This window comes from Augochlora pura, chromosome 2 (genome assembly GCF_028453695.1).
Source record: "Augochlora pura isolate Apur16 chromosome 2, APUR_v2.2.1, whole genome shotgun sequence".
NCBI classification, from domain to species: domain Eukaryota; kingdom Metazoa; phylum Arthropoda; class Insecta; order Hymenoptera; family Halictidae; genus Augochlora; species Augochlora pura.
In genome coordinates, this window is record NC_135773.1 from 19,339,522 (window position 1) to 19,361,634 (window position 22,113).

Consider the following 22,113-nt stretch of genomic DNA (forward strand, 5'->3'; position numbering starts at 1 on the left):
TTCGAATTTCGAACTATAAGAACAATCGGAACGATGGTAAATTTACAATCTATCTCCAAGGATGTAATAGAGATAGAAGAGGATACAAGGGAATTTAAGTGAATATAAGTGAGATACAACATAATATTCAAGGAAATAAGAGAGATTGAAGAGGATGCAAGGGAATTTAAGTGTATATAATTGAGATACAACATAATATCCAAGGATAAAAGAGAGATAGAAGAGGATACAAGGAAATTTAAGTGTATATAATTGAGATACAACATAATATCCAAGGTTTATAGTGAGATGGAAGAGGATACAAGGGAATTTTATATCTTTAAAATACATAGATATCGTAAATGCATAGATTCACAGTTTGGTTGGAACATGTGGTAAATTGTAATAAATACCTATGAGAAAACTCAATGGATAACTGCTATATTTTTACGAAGAAGCGTTAGCAAACACTGCGCTCTAACCGGTTGACAAGCGGTATAGAGTAGCAATTAACCCTTTCCTTACCGCAGTCCGCGCCGCCGGAGTGACGCCCCTGTACGGGTCACCGCGCCGCGAAGTTCTTTCGTATGTAGATTATATTTCTATTAGGATTTAATCCAATATGGGTCAATAGAATCAAGAGATACTCTATCGGTACAGTACATTTCTTTTTACTAGCGTGAGTCGGCATAGGTGGTCCCATACACATCGATTAGAGTCAACAGTTGATTATACGTCGGCTTATATAGTCAACAAATAGGTCGTCACGCGTTCGCCGCCTATAGTCGGCATCCGTACCCACGGGTTGTCGCGCGTACGCCGTCTATAGGCGGCACCCGTAATGAAAGGGTTAATGTTCACCGCATAGAAAGTGAACTTGGATTCAGTATGTATCTTACTTGGCACGTGCCATTCGCCATGAGCCACAAAAGCCACTATCAAGCAATGTAAATCAATACTCTTTATGCGTTCGCCATTTTAGTATCGCTGGAAGTGAATTTCAGCGACAATGAATTACGAATGTGGTATAAATGTCGATTACTATGGCTTTATAGATGCTCGCGTACTCCTGTCCTTACCCACGATTCATAAGTTTTGCCACAGATTTAGGATCCATACAGACATTGCATCTTATGGGATTTTCTATCTTACCTTTATAGGGTTCTAGAGCCGCCCTATCAATCCGTGTCGCATTCCGATAGTTCATGAAAAATGGGTTTAACAATTATTTCTACTATTTATATAATTACTTATAATTTCTTCGTGTATATGAGTATTTACAACAGAGCCCATGCTACAGCTGCAACTCTCCGGAGTGTAGCATTCGCAATTTTCCTTCGAGTTCCGAGACGTAGTAATCACGGTTGAATTATTATAATTATAAACGCGATCCGGTTGGCCATTGTTTTTTGAAAATAGTGAAACAAAATAGCCATGAATTCGGAAAAAACTCGGCTTTCGTCAGAAGAAAAATACTGGGTCCGTATGAATCTGGGATGTTACTGCAATTTGTCAAGATTTGTTTCAAATGATCGCTATTTTTAAATACTTTTATGAACTCTAAATAAAATACTTACCACATTGAATGTCTGTATGATAAAGCTTAAAACATTAAGGGTTATACATAGAAATAACAAAAAATAGAAACAAATAGTTTCGTTGAATAATTTTTCCAGATATTTACACATTTCCAGGGTAATGGAAAAATGATTTCTTACACAACTTTTTTTAAACAAAGTTTCATAAAAACCGGCATATACTGGTGTATGTCACTTGGAGTTTCTTAGTTCGGAACCAATGCGCCAAATATAAAACATGACTATAAAACGGTCCTCAAATAGATACGATTCTGAGAGTTCTTCCCGGCAGTGATCCTTGGTGAGAGCTCTCTGACAGTAAAAACTCTCAAAACTACTCTCAAATGGATATGCAACTATCGAGTATTAACGAAAACAACTTGTGAAAGGAACTCTCAGATGAGCACCCGTCTTTGTGTTATGATGAATAACAATCATCATGTGATTTTAAATAATGCGATAAAATATGTGATTTTAACACTTTATTCTAAAATGATAGGTTTCAAATGATTCTTTGGTAATTTGTAAGTAAATTTACTACTACAAGCAGACTGCAAATTCACCAATACACATCACCAGTTCCAACAATTTTACTGACATTGCATAAACTACCACGTTACTGTAATCTTAGATTGTGAACAATAAAATGTAATTATAGAATTCAGAGGCAACTTAACAAAAGGGTCTATCTCTCTACATTGAAATTTATGACACTGTTAATAACTGAGCTAAAATTACATTTAGCTCATATGGATGTAAAAATGAGTAAATAACAATGATTGAAAGTTTATGGTTCTATGCAGCATGTAAATGAGATGAAATATCAGGGCAGTTTGTATTACAACTATAGATCAGTCGTAGATACAAATAAATTACAACTATATTTTTACTGAGAGAATTATTATTGAATTTCCAAATCCTGTGTGTATCATTTATTACATTCGAGATATCAAACATATAAATAACAACGGAATGTATTTAAATATTAATTTGAAATGTATTTAAATAAATTTAATATGTAATGTTTAAATCATTCAGCATCAGACGTAGCTTAATTTGAAAATTGTTTATCAAAAATGGTTTTTAACTAAATATTGATTATGTTACCTCATTTAAGAGCTGCCCCAATTACATGTATAAAAATTGCATACAAATGCATAGATCTTTTAGAATATGAATTTCAAATAGAAATTTGTGTTCTCACAGCTTTAAGTTTCTTAAAATTTGTTTCTGCACATTGTTTATTAATAAACGCAAAATGTATTCTATAATATAGAAACAGGCCCTTTTGTCGTATGCTCGCTGTAATGAGGTACAAAGACACGAAGACTTAGCTATAAAGATCATCATCACCATCATCTTGGAAGGTTTGATCACCTTGCGTTGTATCTTGGGTACCACTTCCTCCGCTCTGCGGAAATCTGATAAAATATTTAAACAAATGAATGTTAATTAGCAGTGCTATTGAATACATGGTTTTTGTAGAAATTATTATTTAACTAAAGATATTTATCGTACCTGAAACTAGTTCCGAATCCACGTGATTGCTGAAGCGTTTGTGCAAACATTTCATATTTTCGAATATCATTGTCGGACACTGAACGTCGAGCAAACCTCATTGCTTCCTCAAAATGTGCTCTGGTTATTTCTGGCACAGGATCATCTTCGTCCATCTAACGTAACACATAAAATTATCTCAATATCTCTTCTCATTTATACAAGTTATGTTATTCATTATGTAGTAAAATATAACTATCCGATGAAAAATCTTGATAAAATGATGTTATCGTCAGCAACAATATATTATTCCGTGCTGGCTATCATGCTCATAGTCTAAAGATTTTGTTAAATAAAAATAACTTTTGTTGATTGTAGTTTTAGTGATTATTATACGTTAACTAAATAAGATTTTGTTCTGAATATGTCAACTAGAACATCAAATAAAAATGCAAATTCATGAATTGTTATATCTGTTCCTAAAATATTTTTCTTTGTAGCTGGTGAAGAGTTTGGATAATTTTTTTAACATGTTCTCTACAAACGCTACACGCGTATGACGCACCAATGAAGATATATTTGGTGAACTCAAAATAATATCGACTGCTATTTATTTATATATCGGCGCTACTTATTTATTTATCGACTGCATTCTTTTCTGCATATGATACACTCACAAGATTTCAAAAATCCTTATATTGGTAAATTCATTTTTTATAAAAACTATCAAAATGAATATTTAATGTGTATGTGTATTTTCATAACACATTAACCAAATCGAACAAATTTTAGTAATAACAATTAGATAAAGCTATTAAACACCAAAACAATGTTTGCTTTACTACTTTCCTGTTATTTCAAATTATAGTTTCATTATAAACGGTTATACTTACATATATATTTACATCCGTAGATGCAGATGGATTATTGGCACGTTCTTTTTCTCTTCGAATTTCCGTTTCAATACTTTGTCTTATAGCGAGTTTACACGCACGTTGACAAATTTCCGTAATGTCAGCTCCCGAGAAACCATGTGTTACTTTAGCTATATAGCTTAGCTCTACATCCTGTAATGTGATTATTAATGTTAAAACTATTCTTTGAAAGTAGTGAGAAATTATTAAATTGCTGTAAAAATATAAATGTATATTTATATATGATAAATAATTAAGAAAATACAATAAAAGATAATGCATTTTAAAGTATTTATTTTTATTACTTATTTAGGAAATTATTTAAATATATTTCATGTATATTATTGAAAGAAATGTGTATCCTCAGTTTTACGTAAATGCAAATATTAAACATGATAAACAACAAATTTATATTTTTTTTTCGTGGTTCCTGTGTTATATGATTTTATCGGAAAAAATTAAAATTAAAATATGATTAAATTTGAATTCCCTTTTGTCACAATTACTTATACGGCAATAGCAGAACTTTTCAACTATCGTTAATAAGTTTAAAAAGTCTCCTGTTAGTTCTAATATTAGCCACTTGCGCTGGCAAAAAATTCACCGACGCGTGTACCAGAATGGTCCATTGTAACTCGTTGGGAGGCGTCACACAGTGTTCGATGCCTCGGAGAAATCGGAAGAAGATTTATATTTTCTAAATTAATTTAATTTTACTGTACGCTATGCAGTGCAATGATAATCTGTGCTTCGGCAAACAATCCCACCCGACGTGTCATACGCGTCGTTTTTGTTTCTGTAACAATTGTATGACGACGTACGTACCACGTCGTTGGCAATTCTGTGACAAAAGCATTACGACGTGCGTGACACGTCTTTCCAGCTCAAGTGGTTAATTAATATTTTCGTACACTCAACGGACGAATATTATTATTTATCCCTAAATAGTTTTCTTTTTTTAAATTTGTATTATCTATGCAAACATGGAACGTATTCATTCTGCGCCTATCAGACAAATACTTCATCAAGCATATACGTATACATATTATCAGGCATGTTTTGTGTTGGATAAAATACTATTTACTGTTATTATACGGTACATATAAACTACTACAATCGCCCATAAAAGTATTTGACTACTAAATTTTCAATTTTCGAGAAACTCACAATATTTTAACTAATAATTATTAGAGTCTAGAAACTAATAATTAAGAAAGTCGTAGAACAATAGATCTGAGCTTATTTTGAAACTCTAGACTTTTGCAGTGTACCGTTAATTTTCTTACAAAATATTTGTGCATGATGTAGTGAATAGGAAAACTAGAATAGACATATTTGTTGATGTAAATTTCATGAATGTTCACCAATGAAAGTGCTCGGGTTAGAAAACTATGATCCCGATAAACTTTTTGCTTAGTAAAAGAAATTGATAATCATTCATTAATTCGTATCCCTTACCTTCGCTACTGGTGATTTTCGAAGATTGGCTCTAAAAATTGCTTCACGTGATCTTTCATCTGGCAATGGTATATAAATCAACTGGTCTAATCTACCAGGTCGTAAAATAGCAGGATCAATAATGTCAGGTCGATTAGTAGCTCCTATGATGAATACATTTTTTTTCGCTCCCATTCCATCCATCTCGGTTAAGATTTGATTTATCACACGATCTGCTGCACCCCCAGCATCTCCCATTGAAACACCTCGAGATTTTGCAATAGAATCAAGTTCATCAAAGAATAATACACAAGGAGCTGCAGATCTCGCCTAAAAAATTTCATATGATATCAAATTCTTGTGATTTGTATATAATATATATCTAAATAACTTACTTTATCAAAAACGTCTCTGACGTTGGCTTCAGATTCACCGAACCACATTGTTAACAATTCTGGTCCCTTTACAGAAATAAAATTTGCTTGACATTCATTGGCTATGGCTTTAGCCAATAATGTTTTACCACATCCTGGAGGACCATAAAATAACACACCTCGAGACGGTTGCATGCCAAACTTCAGGAACTTTTCAGGATGTACAACTGGGTACTATATAATGTAAAATTAAATTATTAATTATCCATTATTGATTTTAATACGTGAACATAATGTGAACAAGTGATTTTTAATAGATTCCTTACCTGTACCAATTCCTGCAATTCCAATTTCACATTCTGTAAACCACCAATATCATCCCAAGTAACAGTTGGAACTTCTACAATGGTTTCTCGCAAAGCACTTGGACTGCTCTTGGTCATTGCATACTGAATTAAAAATACAGCAGATTATACAGACGTTACTTATTTGTAAAGAGTACATATATACTCCCTAATATTCCGATAGTGCTTACCTTGAAATTATCCATGGTAACGGCAAGAGAAGATAAAACTTCCGCATCTATATGATCATCTTCTAAATCAATGAGGTCCATTTTTTCACGAATTTGTTGCAATGCTGCTTCAGAACATAATGATGCTAAATCAGCACCAACATGTCCATGAGTTTCTGATGCAATCTAAAAGAAAATATTAATTTATTCAATAATTCTAAAAAGAATGATGCAATAGTTCCACAAACTCTTTAAACCTCCTCTAATTCGACATCATCAGCAAGTTTCATATTTTTGGTATGAATTCTTAAAATTTCCAGGCGGCCAGTAACATCAGGAATTCCAATATCAATTTCTTTATCAAAACGCCCAAAACGACGCAATGCCGCATCAATGCTATTTGGACGATTAGTAGCAGCCATTACAATGACATGAGAACTTTGTTTCATACCATCCATTAAAGTGAGCAATTGTGATACTATACGTCTTTCTACCTCTCCATGTGTCTAAAAAAGTATATATAATGAAAAGTAAATGTTCAATTACAAATTTTATAAAACTTGATCAAACATCATACCTTTTCTCTTTTTGGAGCAATAGCATCAAGTTCATCAATAAAAATTATAGCTGGAGAATTTTTCTCAGCTTCTTCAAATGCTTTTCTTAAATTACTTTCAGATTCACCGGCTAGTTTACTCATTATTTCAGGACCTTTTGATATAACATAATATAATAAATAAACTTTTAGATCAAAATATTATTTTCCAGATTAACATACCATTGATAAGGAAGAAGAATGCGCCTGTTTCATTTGCCACAGCACGAGCAATAAGAGTTTTCCCTGTACCAGGTGGTCCATATAAGAGAATACCGCGTGGTGGTTTCACACCAATAGCTTTGAATAAGGATGGATGTCGCAAAGGTAGCTCTACCATTTCCTTAATTTGTGCTAACTGTTTGCGTACACCGCCAATATCATCATATCCTACTGCATTTAATGCTTCCTCTTCTTCCTATACAGTACAAGACATCAAATAATTATAAAAGTCTTAAAAGAATAAAAATTATTGGTTCTTAAAGAATAGTATTGTACTAACTTCTCTTTTAATTGGATCACCTTCACAATGAATAACTGTGTCTGGAGCAACAATACAGAATGGCCCAGGGTCTGTTTCTACAACTTTAAATTCTACTGCTCGCATACCACCACGTACAATGAAATTGTCACCTCTATGAATAGGACGATATGCTTCCAAAAAGTATGGCTTTAAATATATTTCAAACAAATTCCTACAATAAAACAGAAATTATTGTTTAAATTAAATCTACCTAAGTAAATTCAATATCAGTCAATTCAACAAAAAAGATTAAATAAATAATAATAATCACAGTTTAAAAAAAGATATTTTAAAAAATAAACTTACAAATTTAAAAAATATAAAAAAGCAAACAATAAATCAACATAAACCTACAAAATGTTCCAGTAACATAAAAACTTATACTCCTATTATATTAAAAACTTTTAATTTACCCTGTAAGACCTTGCACAGTATCATCTAATGGTAGTACATGAATGCGTTTTCCATATTTAACTTCTGGACATGCATGTACAGAAACAACATCACTTAAGCGAACTCGTAAGTTGTTTCTAATGACACGATTCATACGAATCTTTTCATCTGGACAAGTATCATCAGAAAGAACAATGCATACTGTTTCTTTACGTCGTTTGCCTTTTAGTAGCACTGAATCTCCTCTAAACAATTGTAACTCATCCATCTTTGCTTGAGACAGAGCCACAACAGAATTATCATCTGCCATAGCTTCATCTACCAGCAACCTGTTTGGCTTATCCTTCTTTCGAAGGATTGCAGTTGCTAAATCCTCACCGCTGTAACAATTAAATATTTAATCATTCCAAACAAAGTAACAATGACCATATAGAAATTTCAATTAGAAAGTAGAGATCAAAAAAACATTTCTTATATGAAATGTCTCTATATCTCTAAAATGACTATATCATATAAATATCATAATATAAAAAATGTTAAAAATACTATATAATATTAAAAATAATATAGCCATACATTAATTGAGATCTACATAAAATTTTACATTGTTATAATAAAGTTAGATATTTACATAAATTTAGTATCAATAGAATAAATAATAGCTAAAACAAAAACAGATATATACATATATTTATTTTTGTTTCGGCTATTATTTATTCTATTGATGCTAAATTTATGTAAATATGAATTAAACTTTACCTGCTTAAGTTTCACTATACTATACTTAAGTTTCAGCTATACTATATATAAACAAAAGAAATAAATAACTTAATATCAGTGGATTTTTAAGGTCTATTAACTTTAGTTGTATATTTTTGCAACCTAGTTTTAAAAAAGACAAATATAAAAATATATGAATATATTTGTTAATAATAAAGTATGCCATAGTATAATATTACATATGTCCAAAAATGTTACTTAAGAATGAATTTTGATCGCATAAAGTATCTGATTTCTTAATTTCCTAGTAATTGATATAATTATTTTTGTATATTATTATTAGATTGAGATTACTTTTAAATTATCAAATTGAACTATAATAAACTCAATATTTATCCAAGTACAATATAAAAAATTAATTTTTATCAATAAAATATATAATTTCGTACAATATTATAAGTTAGTTGAACTTATAAGCTGCAAAATAATTTCTTACAGTTAGCCATTCCTAAAATTAATCTATCGTGAATAATCGGACGTTTTAATCAGCAATCCTGTTTCATTAGTACTATAAAAACATGTTTAGATAATTTTTACTTTAATATTTAAAATAAATAAATGTCTTCATTGCATACATTTTATATTGGTTCAAATTCGTTATCAGGTTGAAGATTTGTTATAATTTAAAGAATACATGGTCAAGACTCTTCTAAAATTTCTGTGTCATGTTTAACGTAGTGTTCGGCCATGATCAGTCGGCTTGCAAAAATGATAAGCAAGATTCATGTCATTATACTTAGTAAATTCAATAAACATCTGCCTATTAGGGCGAACTAGCTTTTATAGCATAAAATTTCAATGACAGTAGATATTTTTCAGAAGAATCTATGAAAGGACGCGTTGCGTCGACATGATGACATCGTAAAATTGGAAGCCAGCATGGATGCATTTTATTTGTATATCCCATTTTTACACTTCTAAATAATATATATCATTTAAATAATAGATATTATTGAATTGAAAATTTCTTTTTCTTCGATTACTTACCTCTTCTGTTCACTCATTATTTATTTGACTTGAATGCAAAAGAAAGTGTACACGCAATGATCACAACTCAATATCTCACCATGTACGAGTCAGCGACACTTACAGTCGATCCAATGAACATCCCTCATTTAAACTTTCATGGTTCGCATTGGACTCTCCGTAGCCGGATCGCAAACTTAAGGTGAGTTTGCAATAAAATTGTTGATCTTTTTTCACTATGCCTTCAGAATTTTATTATTCGCATTATTACGTTTTCGTTTGTTAAAGGATTACATTAAATACGTACAAAATTTATTAATTTCATATATAATATGTAACGTTATGTATTACTGCATGCATATGTCAGTTATGTACAGTAATGAGCTCTACTCTTGCACACCTCTATGCTAGAGTTTGATCCGTTAGAGAGAGTAAATATAGAAATTTTTTCTGCTTTGATTGGCTAACAATTCACTGCTAAGACAAAATCCACTGCGGATTGGATGTACAGTAAAATGGGAGTAATATACGCGCCAACTTAAAGAGTAAGAAAAGTGTGCAAAAGTGTACACATGAAATATGTGCATAACATTTTTTGCAATGAATAAATCAAAATTCCATATTTTTTAAATATAAGTTCTTTCAGAAACTGTCTGAAACGTCACATGATAACTATATGTAATTTGTTATTAAGTTAATGCTGTATTCATTATAAGCACCTTTAGCTTTTAATGTGTATAGAGCTTTAAGCGGCTTACGTCACAAACGTTCTGAAAGTGTAAATTCGATATTCCGTACTTGTCAAATTGGTGTATGATGGCTGGGATTAAAGGTCATAAGTTTGATCATTTAAATTACAAAAATTTTAGTTTGACATCATTTAAGCAAACAATACTATCAATAATGTTCATTATACCAATACAATTAAGTTGATAAGTTGAAACATAACCTTGCAGTTCTTATTGTTATTGATGTAAATTTTTGTATATAAATAATGCATATTTATTAATTTATTTAATATAATTGCTATATAAATACATACTTGTATAACCCATTTCTGTGCAAAAAAATGGTTTATTTGCAAAATTATTCTACGAAGACAATGTACAGCTTTTTAAATTTAGAAAAACAACTTGCTTGTAGATAAGATGACAGTATCTTATAAATCCTACAATTTGACATATTCTTCAATGCCAATGTAGTTAAACAAATTAATTTTTAAAACAATTTATGATAAAATTAAGTTTACGTAATTAAAACATGAATTTATTTGAAGTTTTAATGAAATATAATTATTTATAATTCTAAAATGATATATATATAAGTTATTTTTTTTCATGCCTTTAATGATCTTCGTTTATAAACAGCGTAAGTACTTCAAAACTATTTTTTAATTTATATACTATTTGTATTTCCATGTATGTAAGTTATAGAGAAAAGTCTTTTATAGATTAGTACTTTTGGCATTCGCTGGATCTATTGGTATGACACTTGTCATACTTGGTTGTGCATTACCAATATATAAGTAAGTAATATTATTACCACAAAACTATTTATTTATGATTATATACATATTGCATTTAATTAATTTTCATGATGTGTTGTCTCTAGTGTGTGGTGGCCATTTTTTGTTGTATTATTCTATGTATTGGCACTAGTACCAACGACAATTGCACGCCGATGTACACAATATAATACAAATGGCACTAATCCATGTTTGGAATTGGCTGTATTTATTACTATGGGAATTCTTGTATCATCCTTTGCTCTTCCTATTGTATTGTCAAGATCTCCAGCTAATAGCCCAACGGTATATTTAAGTAATATGTACATTTTTTTTATTAATTCAATCATTATATTCTGATATTATGTTACTTTATAAAAATTTTAATTCAATGAAATTATATGTGTAAGATTTAATAACAATTAGTGAAATTATATATTTTCAGATTCAACCAGGTGCCTGTTACTTGATTTTAGTAGGTAATATTGTTGTCTATTTAACTCTAGTCGGATTCTTTGTAACCTTCGAACCAGACGATGAATACAATACGTGGTGAAAAGTTGTACTTCATTGTACTTATTTATTAATTTTACACGGTAATATTTTTAATATATTTTTACTGATTTCAATTTTTTTTTCAGTTATGTATATGTTATTTAAACACTTTCAGATTTTTTACAAGGCGAAAGAAAGGATATAAATCATTCTGTAACAACTAACAGTAATGTATTAATTTTAAGACATCCCAAAATTTATAGTATATCATTTATATGAGATAAACATTAGTATAAGCTGTTTATATTATAGTCAATATGCTACTATATGGTGATTAAAGTTACAATTTTTAATTGCATAGAGTTTCTTATAAACTCCTGAAATACAATTAGATGCACAAATATAGTATATAAAAGAAATACAATTTTACATATTATGCTTTATTAAATGTAAGGTGTTAAAAGTAAAAGTGATAATAACGATAATAAAATTATGATAAATTATTTTAAACATTTACAAAGTAATGATTCTGATATTATAATTGAATGTATGTTAATAGGTCTTGACAGACATTAAAGTAATGTGAATGGTCATCCAAATATCAAGAATTTTCTCTATTTATCTAGATTTTTCTCTTCAAGAGAAAATTTATATTTTAATAAATCATATTCAATGTAAATTATTATGATAAATCTTTCCTTATTTATGCAGTTCAATCGCGTGTGCACTAAAAATAAAAATAAGAATGGATTGATTATAAATTTTAAACAAAATTAATCTTTAAAAAGATATTATATACACAAAAAATTATTGTTATTAGAAATCAATTCGATGAACAAATAAATTTTACAAACCGGAAGACAAAAAATATTTTTATATTTATATTCTAACTTAATTCTTCTAGATAACCAGTCTCTTGAAGACCAGAGACCTCAGCCCGAAAACTATGGAAAGTTCGAGCATTTCATATAGTTTAAGCCGAAAATCTCTGAAAACCTATCACTAAATAATTTAACTCTGACCTATACATATAATATTACCATAGGTCATAGATAATAATCGTAGGATTCAGAGATAGTAATTGAAAAGTTGCAATGATATTAAATAGTCAAGCGAGTTCTAATGTTCTGTTTATTCGTTTTCATGTACAGGATGATCTTTCTTTCGGAGTTCTCGAAAACTGTTACAGTCCAGCTATCCGTCGGAGTTACATGTGGTTCTTACCTTCAACAGTTTGAGAACGTCGTTGATATTTCGAACTAAGTCTTGAAGTAAGAGAGGTCGCAAATTAAACGAAATAATAATTTGCATCAATTGATTTTATTGTAATACTAGTTTCCATGTAATCGTGCTTGCTGTTTTTGTTATGACCTGTGAATTTATCAATCAACTAATACTGAATCATATAAAATCTTTCATCTTAAAAATGTTAAAAGTACCGTAGATCACGTAGATGAAATACCGAAATTAAAGAATTGCTATCATATGAGCGTTTCATAGCGTTTTTTATATTTTAAATCATTCATTAGTAATTACTATCAGAAAAGAGGCATCAAGGACTCTTGCATGTTCATTTTATACATTTGAAATAAATATTACCACTATTTAATACTTAAAAATGTATAACTTATTCTATTTACAACGTTTACAATATATTAGATTTATGGGAAACTAACAAATTAATGGAGTTGTTAGGGTAAGAAGGACGGATATCGTGATGCCATAGACCATTAGAAAAGATTACCAGAACTACCACCCAATTCTTATTTATAATCCAAAAAGAATAAAGATTGGTGTGCAAAACAGAATCTGATATGTTTAACATCTTGTTTCCTTTTACAAGTATAATTTTTTGTATCATGTAATCTTATAAAGCTCGGATTTCTACCTTTGGTATCAAGTTACAATTATCAATGAGTTCACAGGGTACTGTTTTCTTCTCACCCAAAAGTTTTGTATAAGAAGGATACAATGCAAAACCTTTTTCCATTGCTCCCTGTCGCAGAGAACAATACTGCCGTTTTGTCAGTCGAAGTGAAGCTATCATAGCTAACGCTTCCTGTGGTGTATAAGGTGTAAAGGTTTTTTCTGGCTCAAATAATTTCTTGAGAGATTCAGGACTTTTAGTTAAGATACCTTCAATTGCTCGAGCTAGTGTTCGTTTCCCTGATCTTCTGTGTGCAGCTATTACTGCATATTCTAATTCTTGTGGACTATGCTTCAACAATAAATGTTCGACTACCCTACGTTTTGTTCTTTCACTTGCATCAAAAAATTCTTTTCTCGGCCGTCCACTTTTAGTAGTTTCTTGGATTTCTAAAAACGGTTTTTCAAGCCAATCGGAACATTTTAAAAGAAACTGATCAAGGGTGCGATGGTTAGTTTTCCATTTTACCACCAATACGGTGCAAAATCTCCTAATTTTTTGCTTTAATTCATCCTCTGAGTTTTCATCTAAATTATTTAAGTTACACTCTTTAACAATATATTGATAAATTGAATCCCGGATTTTAATATTGGTTGATGTGGAAACGTTTTTTTTCTCGTGGAGAAAATAGAAAACATCCTTTCTCTTCAGCTGGCATTTACCTGCCAATTAGCAATATTAATGCACTATTATAACATGATATAAGATAGTATGAAATAATGTAATAATAATACAAGAAGTTGATAAATATTTGTAAGGAGAAGGGTAGCATTAAAGTGTATAAACTTCCAGATTTTGTACATTTATATGGAGAAAGTAAAACAAATTAAGCTTTGATATATTTATACTTACAACTTATATTTGAATCCATCACAAATGAACTGTAAAACGCAAATATTGTTATAAAAAAAATGCTATGAACTGCTAACAAATATTACTGAACGATAATCACTAACAAACTGTGATTTTTCGATAGCAGAAAAGTAAGCAGAATTTAAACTGTTGCAAATTGCAATCTGTCGTATTATGGCAATATTGTTTAGTTGTTCACAGTACGAAATTGGGAAATTGTATATACAGTAGTGCCTCACCATAGTGCGCCATGCCAGGGGCAAAGGGCTTAGAAATTTAAGGTATAGTACAGAAATTGCCTTTCTCTGATTGGTTGACGCTCTACAGATAGGTAGCGCTGCCCTCATCAGTTTAGATAGAGAAAGTGGAGAGTGAGCAAGAAAGTACGACATCAGCACACCACAAGTGAAATCAGTCACACAGACGACAAATGTAGCTTGTCTCTCTTTATCATGCTTGCGTTTTCAAATCGTGTTTTAATTATAGCTGTGACGGTGTAGTGGTAATTGTAGTAGGAGTAGTAGTAATTAGTAATGGTAGTGGTATGGTAGTTGTATTGGATTTCGCACACTGGATGCGCGAAAAGAACGAGACCGCAAGCACGGATGAGTGAGATAGCCTAGACTTCTCGTCCGTGTTGACACTTACCATACAGCCCGCTGCTTTCGTTCTATCTCTCTCAATCATTTCCCGTTCTCTTCCTAAACCAACTGCGTGAAGCTGGATGCGCATTAAAATGGTGGGGGACAAAAGGGTGCAATATTGTGAACTAAAAATTGCATCACTGTACATACATTGTAATTGCTCATCGTTAGTTTTTCATAAATTTTCATAATATTCATGTCATTTGTAGGTTATACGTATTCGACAAACTCGTAAAAAACTATTTAAACAACGATTAAAATAAAATATATTTTATCTTTATTCGCTATTCGAACGTACGAATAAAAACGTATTCCAAACGAAGTGTTCCACAGAAATTTCAAAAAACTTCTTTCGGTTTCCTATAGAATTTTATCTTCCTGGGCTTAGGAAGGTTTAACCATAATAGCTGAGCTCAGATGTGTGAGCGGTAAACGGAGAAAGAGCCAGAGAGAGAAAGAAAGCTGAGCAGATTCATGGTTTTTCAATCCCAAAGTTGTGGATACTAAAATTTACAAACTCGTATATACATGCAGCATCAGACAAGGTAAATAAAAAGGTTTTTTCTCAACTCTCCGCATCCAATATTTATGAATCTAAAGCACACATAAATTATTGAAGTCAATCACTTCTGCAATATTGTGTAATTGTGTAATCACTCTATGCAAAAATGGATGTTAAAAAAGGAAAAAATTTACAAAAAAATAAAAGACAAGCAACTAATCAAAGTAGAAGAGAATATAAAGAAAAACAGAAACATGACTGGAGTAATAAGGATAAACAAACACTATTAGAAGCTCTTAGAAAGCATGGGGTTGGAAATATTGCTGCGATATCAGAAATGTTGCCACACATATCTTCTGAAAATATTGTGTTAAAAATACATGAATATTCAGATTTAGCAAATTCACCTAACATTGAATCATTAGGCACATGGTTGGATTCTGGTATATATGAACCTGGAGATAGTCTAATACCAGAAGCATTATTATTTATACTCTTATTTGAAGATCATCCGTCACCGATGGAAGCAGATGGTTATGATTTTAGGTATCTATTTCATTACATTGTATAATAATATTTTTTGTCGTTCAACTGTAATAATATTACTTCTTCTTCTTTAGAGCAATATATGACTTCCTTTATCATTTATGTCTTGGAAAAACACCTTCTGACCTGTCAGAGAAAGATTCAGATCTACTTTTATTCTTCCTATCAACAATAGAAAATAAAATATGGCCGAAACAAGAACCGGAAATATTGGCATATGTTGGAAAAACTTATGGTAAAAGGAATATTAAGAAAGTATATCCAGGAAAGACTACGCATTCCTTGTTACATTAAGATATAATTTATATAGTTTATATGTTCATAATGTTCAATACCTTCTATATTATAATAATATTATTAAAGTATACTATAATTATAATATAGAATGCAAATATTTACATAGAGCTAATGGCTGTGAAGTAGTTTGGTGTAAAATGGATTTTTTAAATAGTAAATACATGTAAAAATAGACTTCGCAAATACGTTTTCGAGAATCCTATGAGGCAACAGATTAAAGAAGCTTCTTTAAAAATTGAATTTCGTGCCGCATGCCTTTGATGACGCGTCAACCGAACAGATGCGTGAAATTAGTAAGATCGCAAGCACGGTAGAGTGAGACATGTTTCACATGTAGTTTTGCTGATTTCATGCTCTCTTGCATCATTCGCTGTTTCTCCTCTTTTTCTTTGATCGCGAGGGTAGTAGTATCTGGCCAAAAAATCACCAACCAATCAGAGCAAAGAAACTTTCTATATTGACCCTCGCTAACGAATCGAGTGATGGTCCGGAGGTATGCTGGGATAGCATCCATTACTGGAATGGTGAGCCATTTATCGTATAAAAGCGGCAACACTGTCTATATTATATAGATAGCGTGTCAAGGTTATTTTACTTAGCGACATGTACATCAAAAACTTTAACTAGAGTTTCGCCTCTAGTATTTTGTTTACGTAGGTGAAAACATCGCTAAAAAGTAACACCTGTATAATCTGTCCACGTCAGTATACATGACTTCTGTAACATAACCTAAAATTTCTGATCCGGTATACAGTCTTGCCAATGATCAAGCATCCGCTTCTATGTCAATTTTTGTGTACATACTTCCTCAATTGTAAACAAGGTACAACAAAAGTTTGCACTTCATTATTTTCTTAATCTAAATTCCAATACAGTAATAACAAGTATAAAAACATATAGATTGTTTTTTCGTCCACTACGTTTTGATGTATAACTGCGTGTGTGTATTCATTGTTCATAGAATAATTTTGCAAAATGAATTGGACTTTGTGGCTATTTATAATTGGATCCTTCGGCTGTAATTATGTACACGCTCAGGTCCAAAGGATTCCACCAGGTGTATCACCTCAACATTATCAACAAGTGAGTTGTACTTTTTGAATCACTAAACATATGGTTACTGTTTATGAAAGCATCATTCGAATGTATTCTATTTTTTTATATATTATTATTCCTTAATTTAATTGATATATGAATATACATTTTGATTATATTTTAGCCTGTCCAGCCAGTACATCAAATACCACAACAACAGGTAATTTCATACAGCAGTTCAAAAGATTATTATAATTCCTTAACAATTATTTATCAACAAATGTATGTTACATATAATATACCACATTATATATTTTAATCTTATAATTATAAAATTTATATTACATTTATGCCATTGAATTTCTATAGTACCAGCAACCTCAGGCACAGATGCCTATGCATCAGGTTCCTGTTCAACAAGTACCTGTGCAACAACATATGCCAACTCATCAAGTACCCATTCAACAAGGACATCATGATCATCCACAGCAAATACTTAATGCTGCCAATATAGCTCATGAAAAAGCGTATGTTGATATAGCTTTAATATATTATGGTATTAAATATTTATAGCTTTTAGTTGTATCAAAATTTTGTTCTTTTACACAGCCATATCCAGGAGCATATGGAAGTCCCAATAGATACTAGTAAAATGACAGACCAAGAATTACAGTTCCATTACTTTAATATGCACGATGCTGATAATAACAATAAGTTAGATGGTTGTGAACTTATTAAGTCTTTGATTCATTGGCATGGTATGTATTTACTTACTCATAATTTATTAAAATACAAATTAGTACTGCAGTAATTATATGTGTGCATTCTTATTTTATATTTAGAACAAGGTAAGGAAGCAGGAGGAACTAACCCTCAAGAAAGACTGTTCAAAGACGAAGAATTGGTAACATTGATAGACCCAATACTTTCTACAGATGACAACAACAATGATGGGTATATTGATTATCCTGAATTTATACAAGCACAGCAAAATGCAGCAGCTACAGGCCGACAGTAATTGCAGACAATGATGTGACATTAAAAGGAATTAAAACATATTTTTACTTCGTCTTGAACAAACGTACTGTTACATTTGTAAACATGTCATACTTTCCACCTGTTATGGACAAGTAATGGTATGAACTATTACTTGTTAGAGAATTGCAATTATTTTCATTTTGTTCATTTCTTTTTTAAAATAAAAATAAGTATAAATTAATCATTACTTTTATAATTACATACATTTTCTCTTTTACACTAGAGCATTAAATTTATTTTCCATCATTTCAATTGCTATCTTCTCCGACATATATTATTTATGTCAGGAAAAGTAATACTATAATATTTATAAGAAAAATAATTGTAAAGATAGTTAATTAAGCCAACACTTGTAATTAATATCTGGCACGTTAATATTCATCTGTTAAACATTAAAGATAATTGATTTTTACATGATGCATAAGTTTTTTAATAATAATCTACTTTTGTGATACGAAACTTGTAATAATTAATAAAATTATATTTCATTTGTTCATAAACTTATATATTTTTAAAACTTTCTTTTAAAATTTAAAAATTAAAAGATTTAAATAAATAATTTATTTTTATTGTATGAATAATAAAAATGATGTATGCAATTGCAGTATTGCATTGCATATAAACGCAATTGCACTTGACATACATCACTTAAGTAAACATAAATGCAGCTATTTATACAAAATTATATAGTCATTTAAAGTGAGACTTGTAATACAATATTCATACTACTAGGATGTATATTCTACTGTTGCAAAAATGATATGTAAATATAGTTACTTTTATGAATTATTTTCTTCAACTAAGCTCATGAAACATACATACATTTGTATTCTGTTTAAGAGTTTGAAATACGACAATACAGAAAAGTAAATAATTCAAACAAAAAGGGATTTTATAAAACATTTTTAATACTTTTTTCTGAATATATAAATTTAACAGAATATATAAATTTTATATTACATTCATAATTTTTTTACAATTATGCTTACATAACATGTATTGTACATAGATCAACACTTTTACTAGATACCAAATTGATATCTTGATATCAATTGTAGGTCGAATGTAAAATTTATTACTAAAATTTTTTAGTGAAATCGAAATATACTCACTTAAAGATACATTCCATTAACTAAATAGTCCGCATCGTGAGCGTACGGTCCATGACGCTTTCCACGTCTACGAACTACTCGTAAACGGCATGCTATTAATATAGCTGCAATAGCTGTTATCGTAAGTCCTAGTGCTAATGAGATAATAGCACCCCTAGGTCTTAAATTTTCAACTCCAATTACTTGTTTCAGATGTTCTACCATTAGATTATCTTTTCCATGTTCTTTGTTATCATCTTTAATCACTATTAAACTTTTATGTTCTGTACAGAGAAAATGCATTAGTAAGAGAAATACAGCGAAACTTCCAACAAATACAATATAATTATGCACCTTTAGGTTCCATTGCCTGATTATGTTTTGGAATTTCTTTTCTTAATACATTTTCTTTATTACTAGTCTGATCAATTTCTTTCTCATAAGTAAGGTGTTTATTTCCTTGCTGATCGATTTTCTTAACTTCCTTAGTTTTTATTGGCATGTCCGTTTGCTCGTGTGATACCTAAAATAATGTTGCATCTGTATTACTAGAATATCCAAAACAGCAAAAATGAACTTACATCACAAGGAGGTGTGGTTGTTATAACGATATTCCTCTCTGCTTCAATTATCTGCTTTTGTTGTATATTGGGTGGTGGAGATGGAGAAGGAAAAACTTGAGTATTTTGCCATGAATCTCTATTTGGTGATACGAAATGCGATGTGTATGGATGTCTTACATCTAATAAGGCGTTACTAAAAATAAAGTTTAATGCATAAATATATACAAAATTTGACGAAATTTCTACTCATTTCTACAATATTATGATGTCTTACTTATCAGCTTCTTTTTCGCCTATAACACCTGATCCTTTATGATTAAAAATATGGGGTTGATTTTCTATAAAACGATAAATCTGTAATGTATTATTATGTGTTTAATAGTATAGTTGTTTACTTACGTTCGTATGAATTTATATTATTTTGTTCATGAAAAGAATTAACAGGATTATAGATGTCTTTATTTTCTTCATTCAGAGGTTGATAATCCCATTGATATCCTGGAGCACCATATACTTTATGTAGGGGAGCTACTTCTAGTTGTTGCGGTGGATATAAAAGAGGCTGTTGTGGTATTATTGGGTGAGCTCTATTAGATAGTTCCCATGATTTACGATTAACTTCTGGAACATGAGCATATAAAGGTGCAAAAGATTTGCGTGGATCCACTATCGGTTGATATTTTATAATATCAATAGGCATTAGTGGTTGTGGTGGTTGAGGTTGTTGTATTAAAGGTGGAGATATAGTTGGTTTCTCTGTAGGACATACAAGACTTGGTGCTTCATCAGATCCATCTGGACATTGTGGAATACCATCACACACATTGTATACTGCAATGCAATCTCCAGATGTTCGACATTCATATTGATTACGACTGCAAGCTTACACACAAAATAATATGTTACTATCTCCTTTTATTTATTATTAGATCATTTTTCAATTAACAAATACCTGGCTTAATAGGTGGTTGAGTAGTCAATGATAGTTTCGGTGCCAAGGTTGCAACTAATTTTATGGAAGCTTCAGTATAAGAGTACTCCATTGGTGCTGACTCTGCTAAGTTTCTGTTCATACAAAATTTGTTTGTTAATTATTTGTAATACTTATTTATTAATAATTTCGCACTTATTACTTACCTAAGAGATTTCAGCTCATGCTCTTGTTGAGAAATTCGAATTTCCTCTTCCAATTGTGCATTATTTTGCGTGTTGTATTTAGTACGTACTGCGCTACTATAATTTGCATGACTTGTAAATTTACATTTAAAATCATGTAATGGCCCACATTGAAAGAGATAACAAGTTCCAGGTTTCTGAATTATATATATATATATACAGCTTACTATTACTTGAATGTAAATAATTAGAAAATATCTACTATTTCTTTATTACTTTATTTAAATAATCATATAAAGAAGACCGGATAAAAAAATGGCGTCGTACGATATTTATATGAGGTAATTACATTAAACATTAAATAGGGAATATGAGAGATTGTATACATACCTTTTCTTCGAAAATAAATACATCGCAGTCCACAGTATCACAACAAAACTTTAAACATTCTTCTTTTGAATTAACCTCTGTCCCATTTAAATACTTAGCACCTCTATCACGAGATTCATACGTTCGAATTATTTTATCTCTGTGTATATCGAAGCTTTCGAGACACGTTGGATAATTGTTTCTAACACTAATTCGTTTTTCATTTTTTTTCGTTAATGTTGCACCAGTCACACAGTAAAATATCGTAATAAAATGGAAAAGGATTCGTACAACTTTGTAAAACATCATCCTCACAACTTACAGTAAATGCGCGCATGCTTGCGGGAGGGATTCGGAATTCTCCGTTGAATCAATAACTTGAAGTATTATCTTATTAAGCAGTTTAACATCACTAAAAACTATAGAAAATCATATGATGGCTTCTTTAAGAATTACATGTTTCTATATATTGAACATTCTATACAGTTTTGTTTACTAATGAAGCAAGTTTTTGATTACTAAACTGGGAATATAAAACAGAAATAGTAATACAGGATATACTATCGAAAATGATGTATTTACAAA

The 22,113-nt window shown here is 30.5% G+C and overlaps 5 protein-coding genes across 13 annotated transcripts; 2 read left to right on the top strand and 3 right to left on the bottom strand.

Moving 5' to 3' along the window:
* Positions 1-1,620: 1,620 nt before the first annotated feature.
* Ter94 (transitional endoplasmic reticulum ATPase TER94) lies at positions 1,621-9,701 on the bottom strand. The gene is made up of 13 exons (XM_078192755.1): positions 9,571-9,701; positions 7,824-8,183; positions 7,390-7,582; positions 7,071-7,305; positions 6,870-7,003; positions 6,550-6,798; positions 6,314-6,478; positions 6,105-6,227; positions 5,800-6,012; positions 5,426-5,734; positions 3,947-4,120; positions 3,075-3,229; positions 1,621-2,977 (listed from the first exon to the last, which is right to left on the bottom strand). The coding sequence occupies exons 1-13, from the start codon at positions 9,585-9,587 to the stop codon at positions 2,887-2,889; spliced, it is 2,418 nt and encodes an 805-aa protein (XP_078048881.1). The 5' UTR covers positions 9,588-9,701; the 3' UTR covers positions 1,621-2,886.
* A 603-nt stretch (positions 9,702-10,304) lies between these two features.
* LOC144473538 (leptin receptor gene-related protein) lies at positions 10,305-12,227 on the top strand. 2 transcript variants are annotated; one of them, XM_078187490.1, is made up of 5 exons: positions 10,305-10,917; positions 11,000-11,074; positions 11,161-11,359; positions 11,499-11,649; positions 11,724-12,227. In XM_078187490.1, the coding sequence occupies exons 2-4, from the start codon at positions 11,034-11,036 to the stop codon at positions 11,607-11,609; spliced, it is 351 nt and encodes a 116-aa protein (XP_078043616.1). In that variant the 5' UTR covers positions 10,305-10,917; positions 11,000-11,033; the 3' UTR covers positions 11,610-11,649; positions 11,724-12,227. The 2 variants fall into 2 exon arrangements, with proteins under 2 accessions (XP_078043616.1, XP_078043625.1); XM_078187499.1 differs by lacking the exon at positions 11,724-12,227 and having other exon boundaries at positions 11,161-11,369; positions 11,499-11,610.
* Positions 12,228-12,849: 622 nt separating this feature from the next.
* On the bottom strand, positions 12,850-14,776 carry LOC144473508 (uncharacterized). 3 transcript variants are annotated; one of them, XM_078187430.1, is made up of 3 exons: positions 14,567-14,776; positions 14,328-14,356; positions 12,850-14,137 (listed from the first exon to the last, which is right to left on the bottom strand). In XM_078187430.1, the coding sequence occupies exons 2-3, from the start codon at positions 14,344-14,346 to the stop codon at positions 13,416-13,418; spliced, it is 741 nt and encodes a 246-aa protein (XP_078043556.1). In that variant the 5' UTR covers positions 14,347-14,356; positions 14,567-14,776; the 3' UTR covers positions 12,850-13,415. The 3 variants fall into 3 exon arrangements, with proteins under 3 accessions (XP_078043556.1, XP_078043563.1, XP_078043572.1); XM_078187437.1 differs by having other exon boundaries at positions 14,432-14,776; XM_078187446.1 differs by having other exon boundaries at positions 13,470-13,607; positions 13,685-14,137; positions 14,328-14,776.
* A 58-nt stretch (positions 14,777-14,834) lies between these two features.
* LOC144473525 (lymphotoxin beta receptor inhibitor) lies at positions 14,835-18,893 on the top strand. 5 transcript variants are annotated; one of them, XM_078187460.1, is made up of 7 exons: positions 16,318-16,840; positions 16,974-17,139; positions 17,278-17,399; positions 17,536-17,571; positions 17,721-17,878; positions 17,961-18,109; positions 18,194-18,893. In XM_078187460.1, exons 3-7 carry the CDS (start codon positions 17,292-17,294, stop codon positions 18,367-18,369), a joined length of 627 nt encoding a protein of 208 aa, XP_078043586.1. In that variant the 5' UTR covers positions 16,318-16,840; positions 16,974-17,139; positions 17,278-17,291; the 3' UTR covers positions 18,370-18,893. The 5 variants fall into 5 exon arrangements, 1 of the variants encoding a protein (XP_078043586.1); XR_013494602.1 differs by lacking the exons at positions 17,278-17,399; positions 17,536-17,571; positions 17,721-17,878; positions 17,961-18,109; positions 18,194-18,893 and adding exons at positions 14,835-15,066; positions 15,338-16,019 and having other exon boundaries at positions 16,094-16,840; positions 16,958-17,138; XR_013494604.1 differs by lacking the exons at positions 17,278-17,399; positions 17,536-17,571; positions 17,721-17,878; positions 17,961-18,109; positions 18,194-18,893 and adding exons at positions 14,985-15,124; positions 15,338-16,019 and having other exon boundaries at positions 16,094-16,840; positions 16,958-17,138.
* Positions 18,894-18,975: 82 nt separating this feature from the next.
* LOC144473499 (uncharacterized) lies at positions 18,976-21,871 on the bottom strand. 2 transcript variants are annotated; one of them, XM_078187420.1, is made up of 8 exons: positions 21,550-21,871; positions 21,181-21,356; positions 20,996-21,108; positions 20,443-20,925; positions 20,318-20,351; positions 20,062-20,236; positions 19,835-20,003; positions 18,976-19,764 (listed from the first exon to the last, which is right to left on the bottom strand). In XM_078187420.1, exons 1-8 carry the CDS (start codon positions 21,835-21,837, stop codon positions 19,502-19,504), a joined length of 1,701 nt encoding a protein of 566 aa, XP_078043546.1. In that variant the 5' UTR covers positions 21,838-21,871; the 3' UTR covers positions 18,976-19,501. The 2 variants fall into 2 exon arrangements, with proteins under 2 accessions (XP_078043546.1, XP_078043537.1); XM_078187411.1 differs by having other exon boundaries at positions 20,318-20,381.
* Between the last annotated feature and the right edge of the window lie 242 nt (positions 21,872-22,113).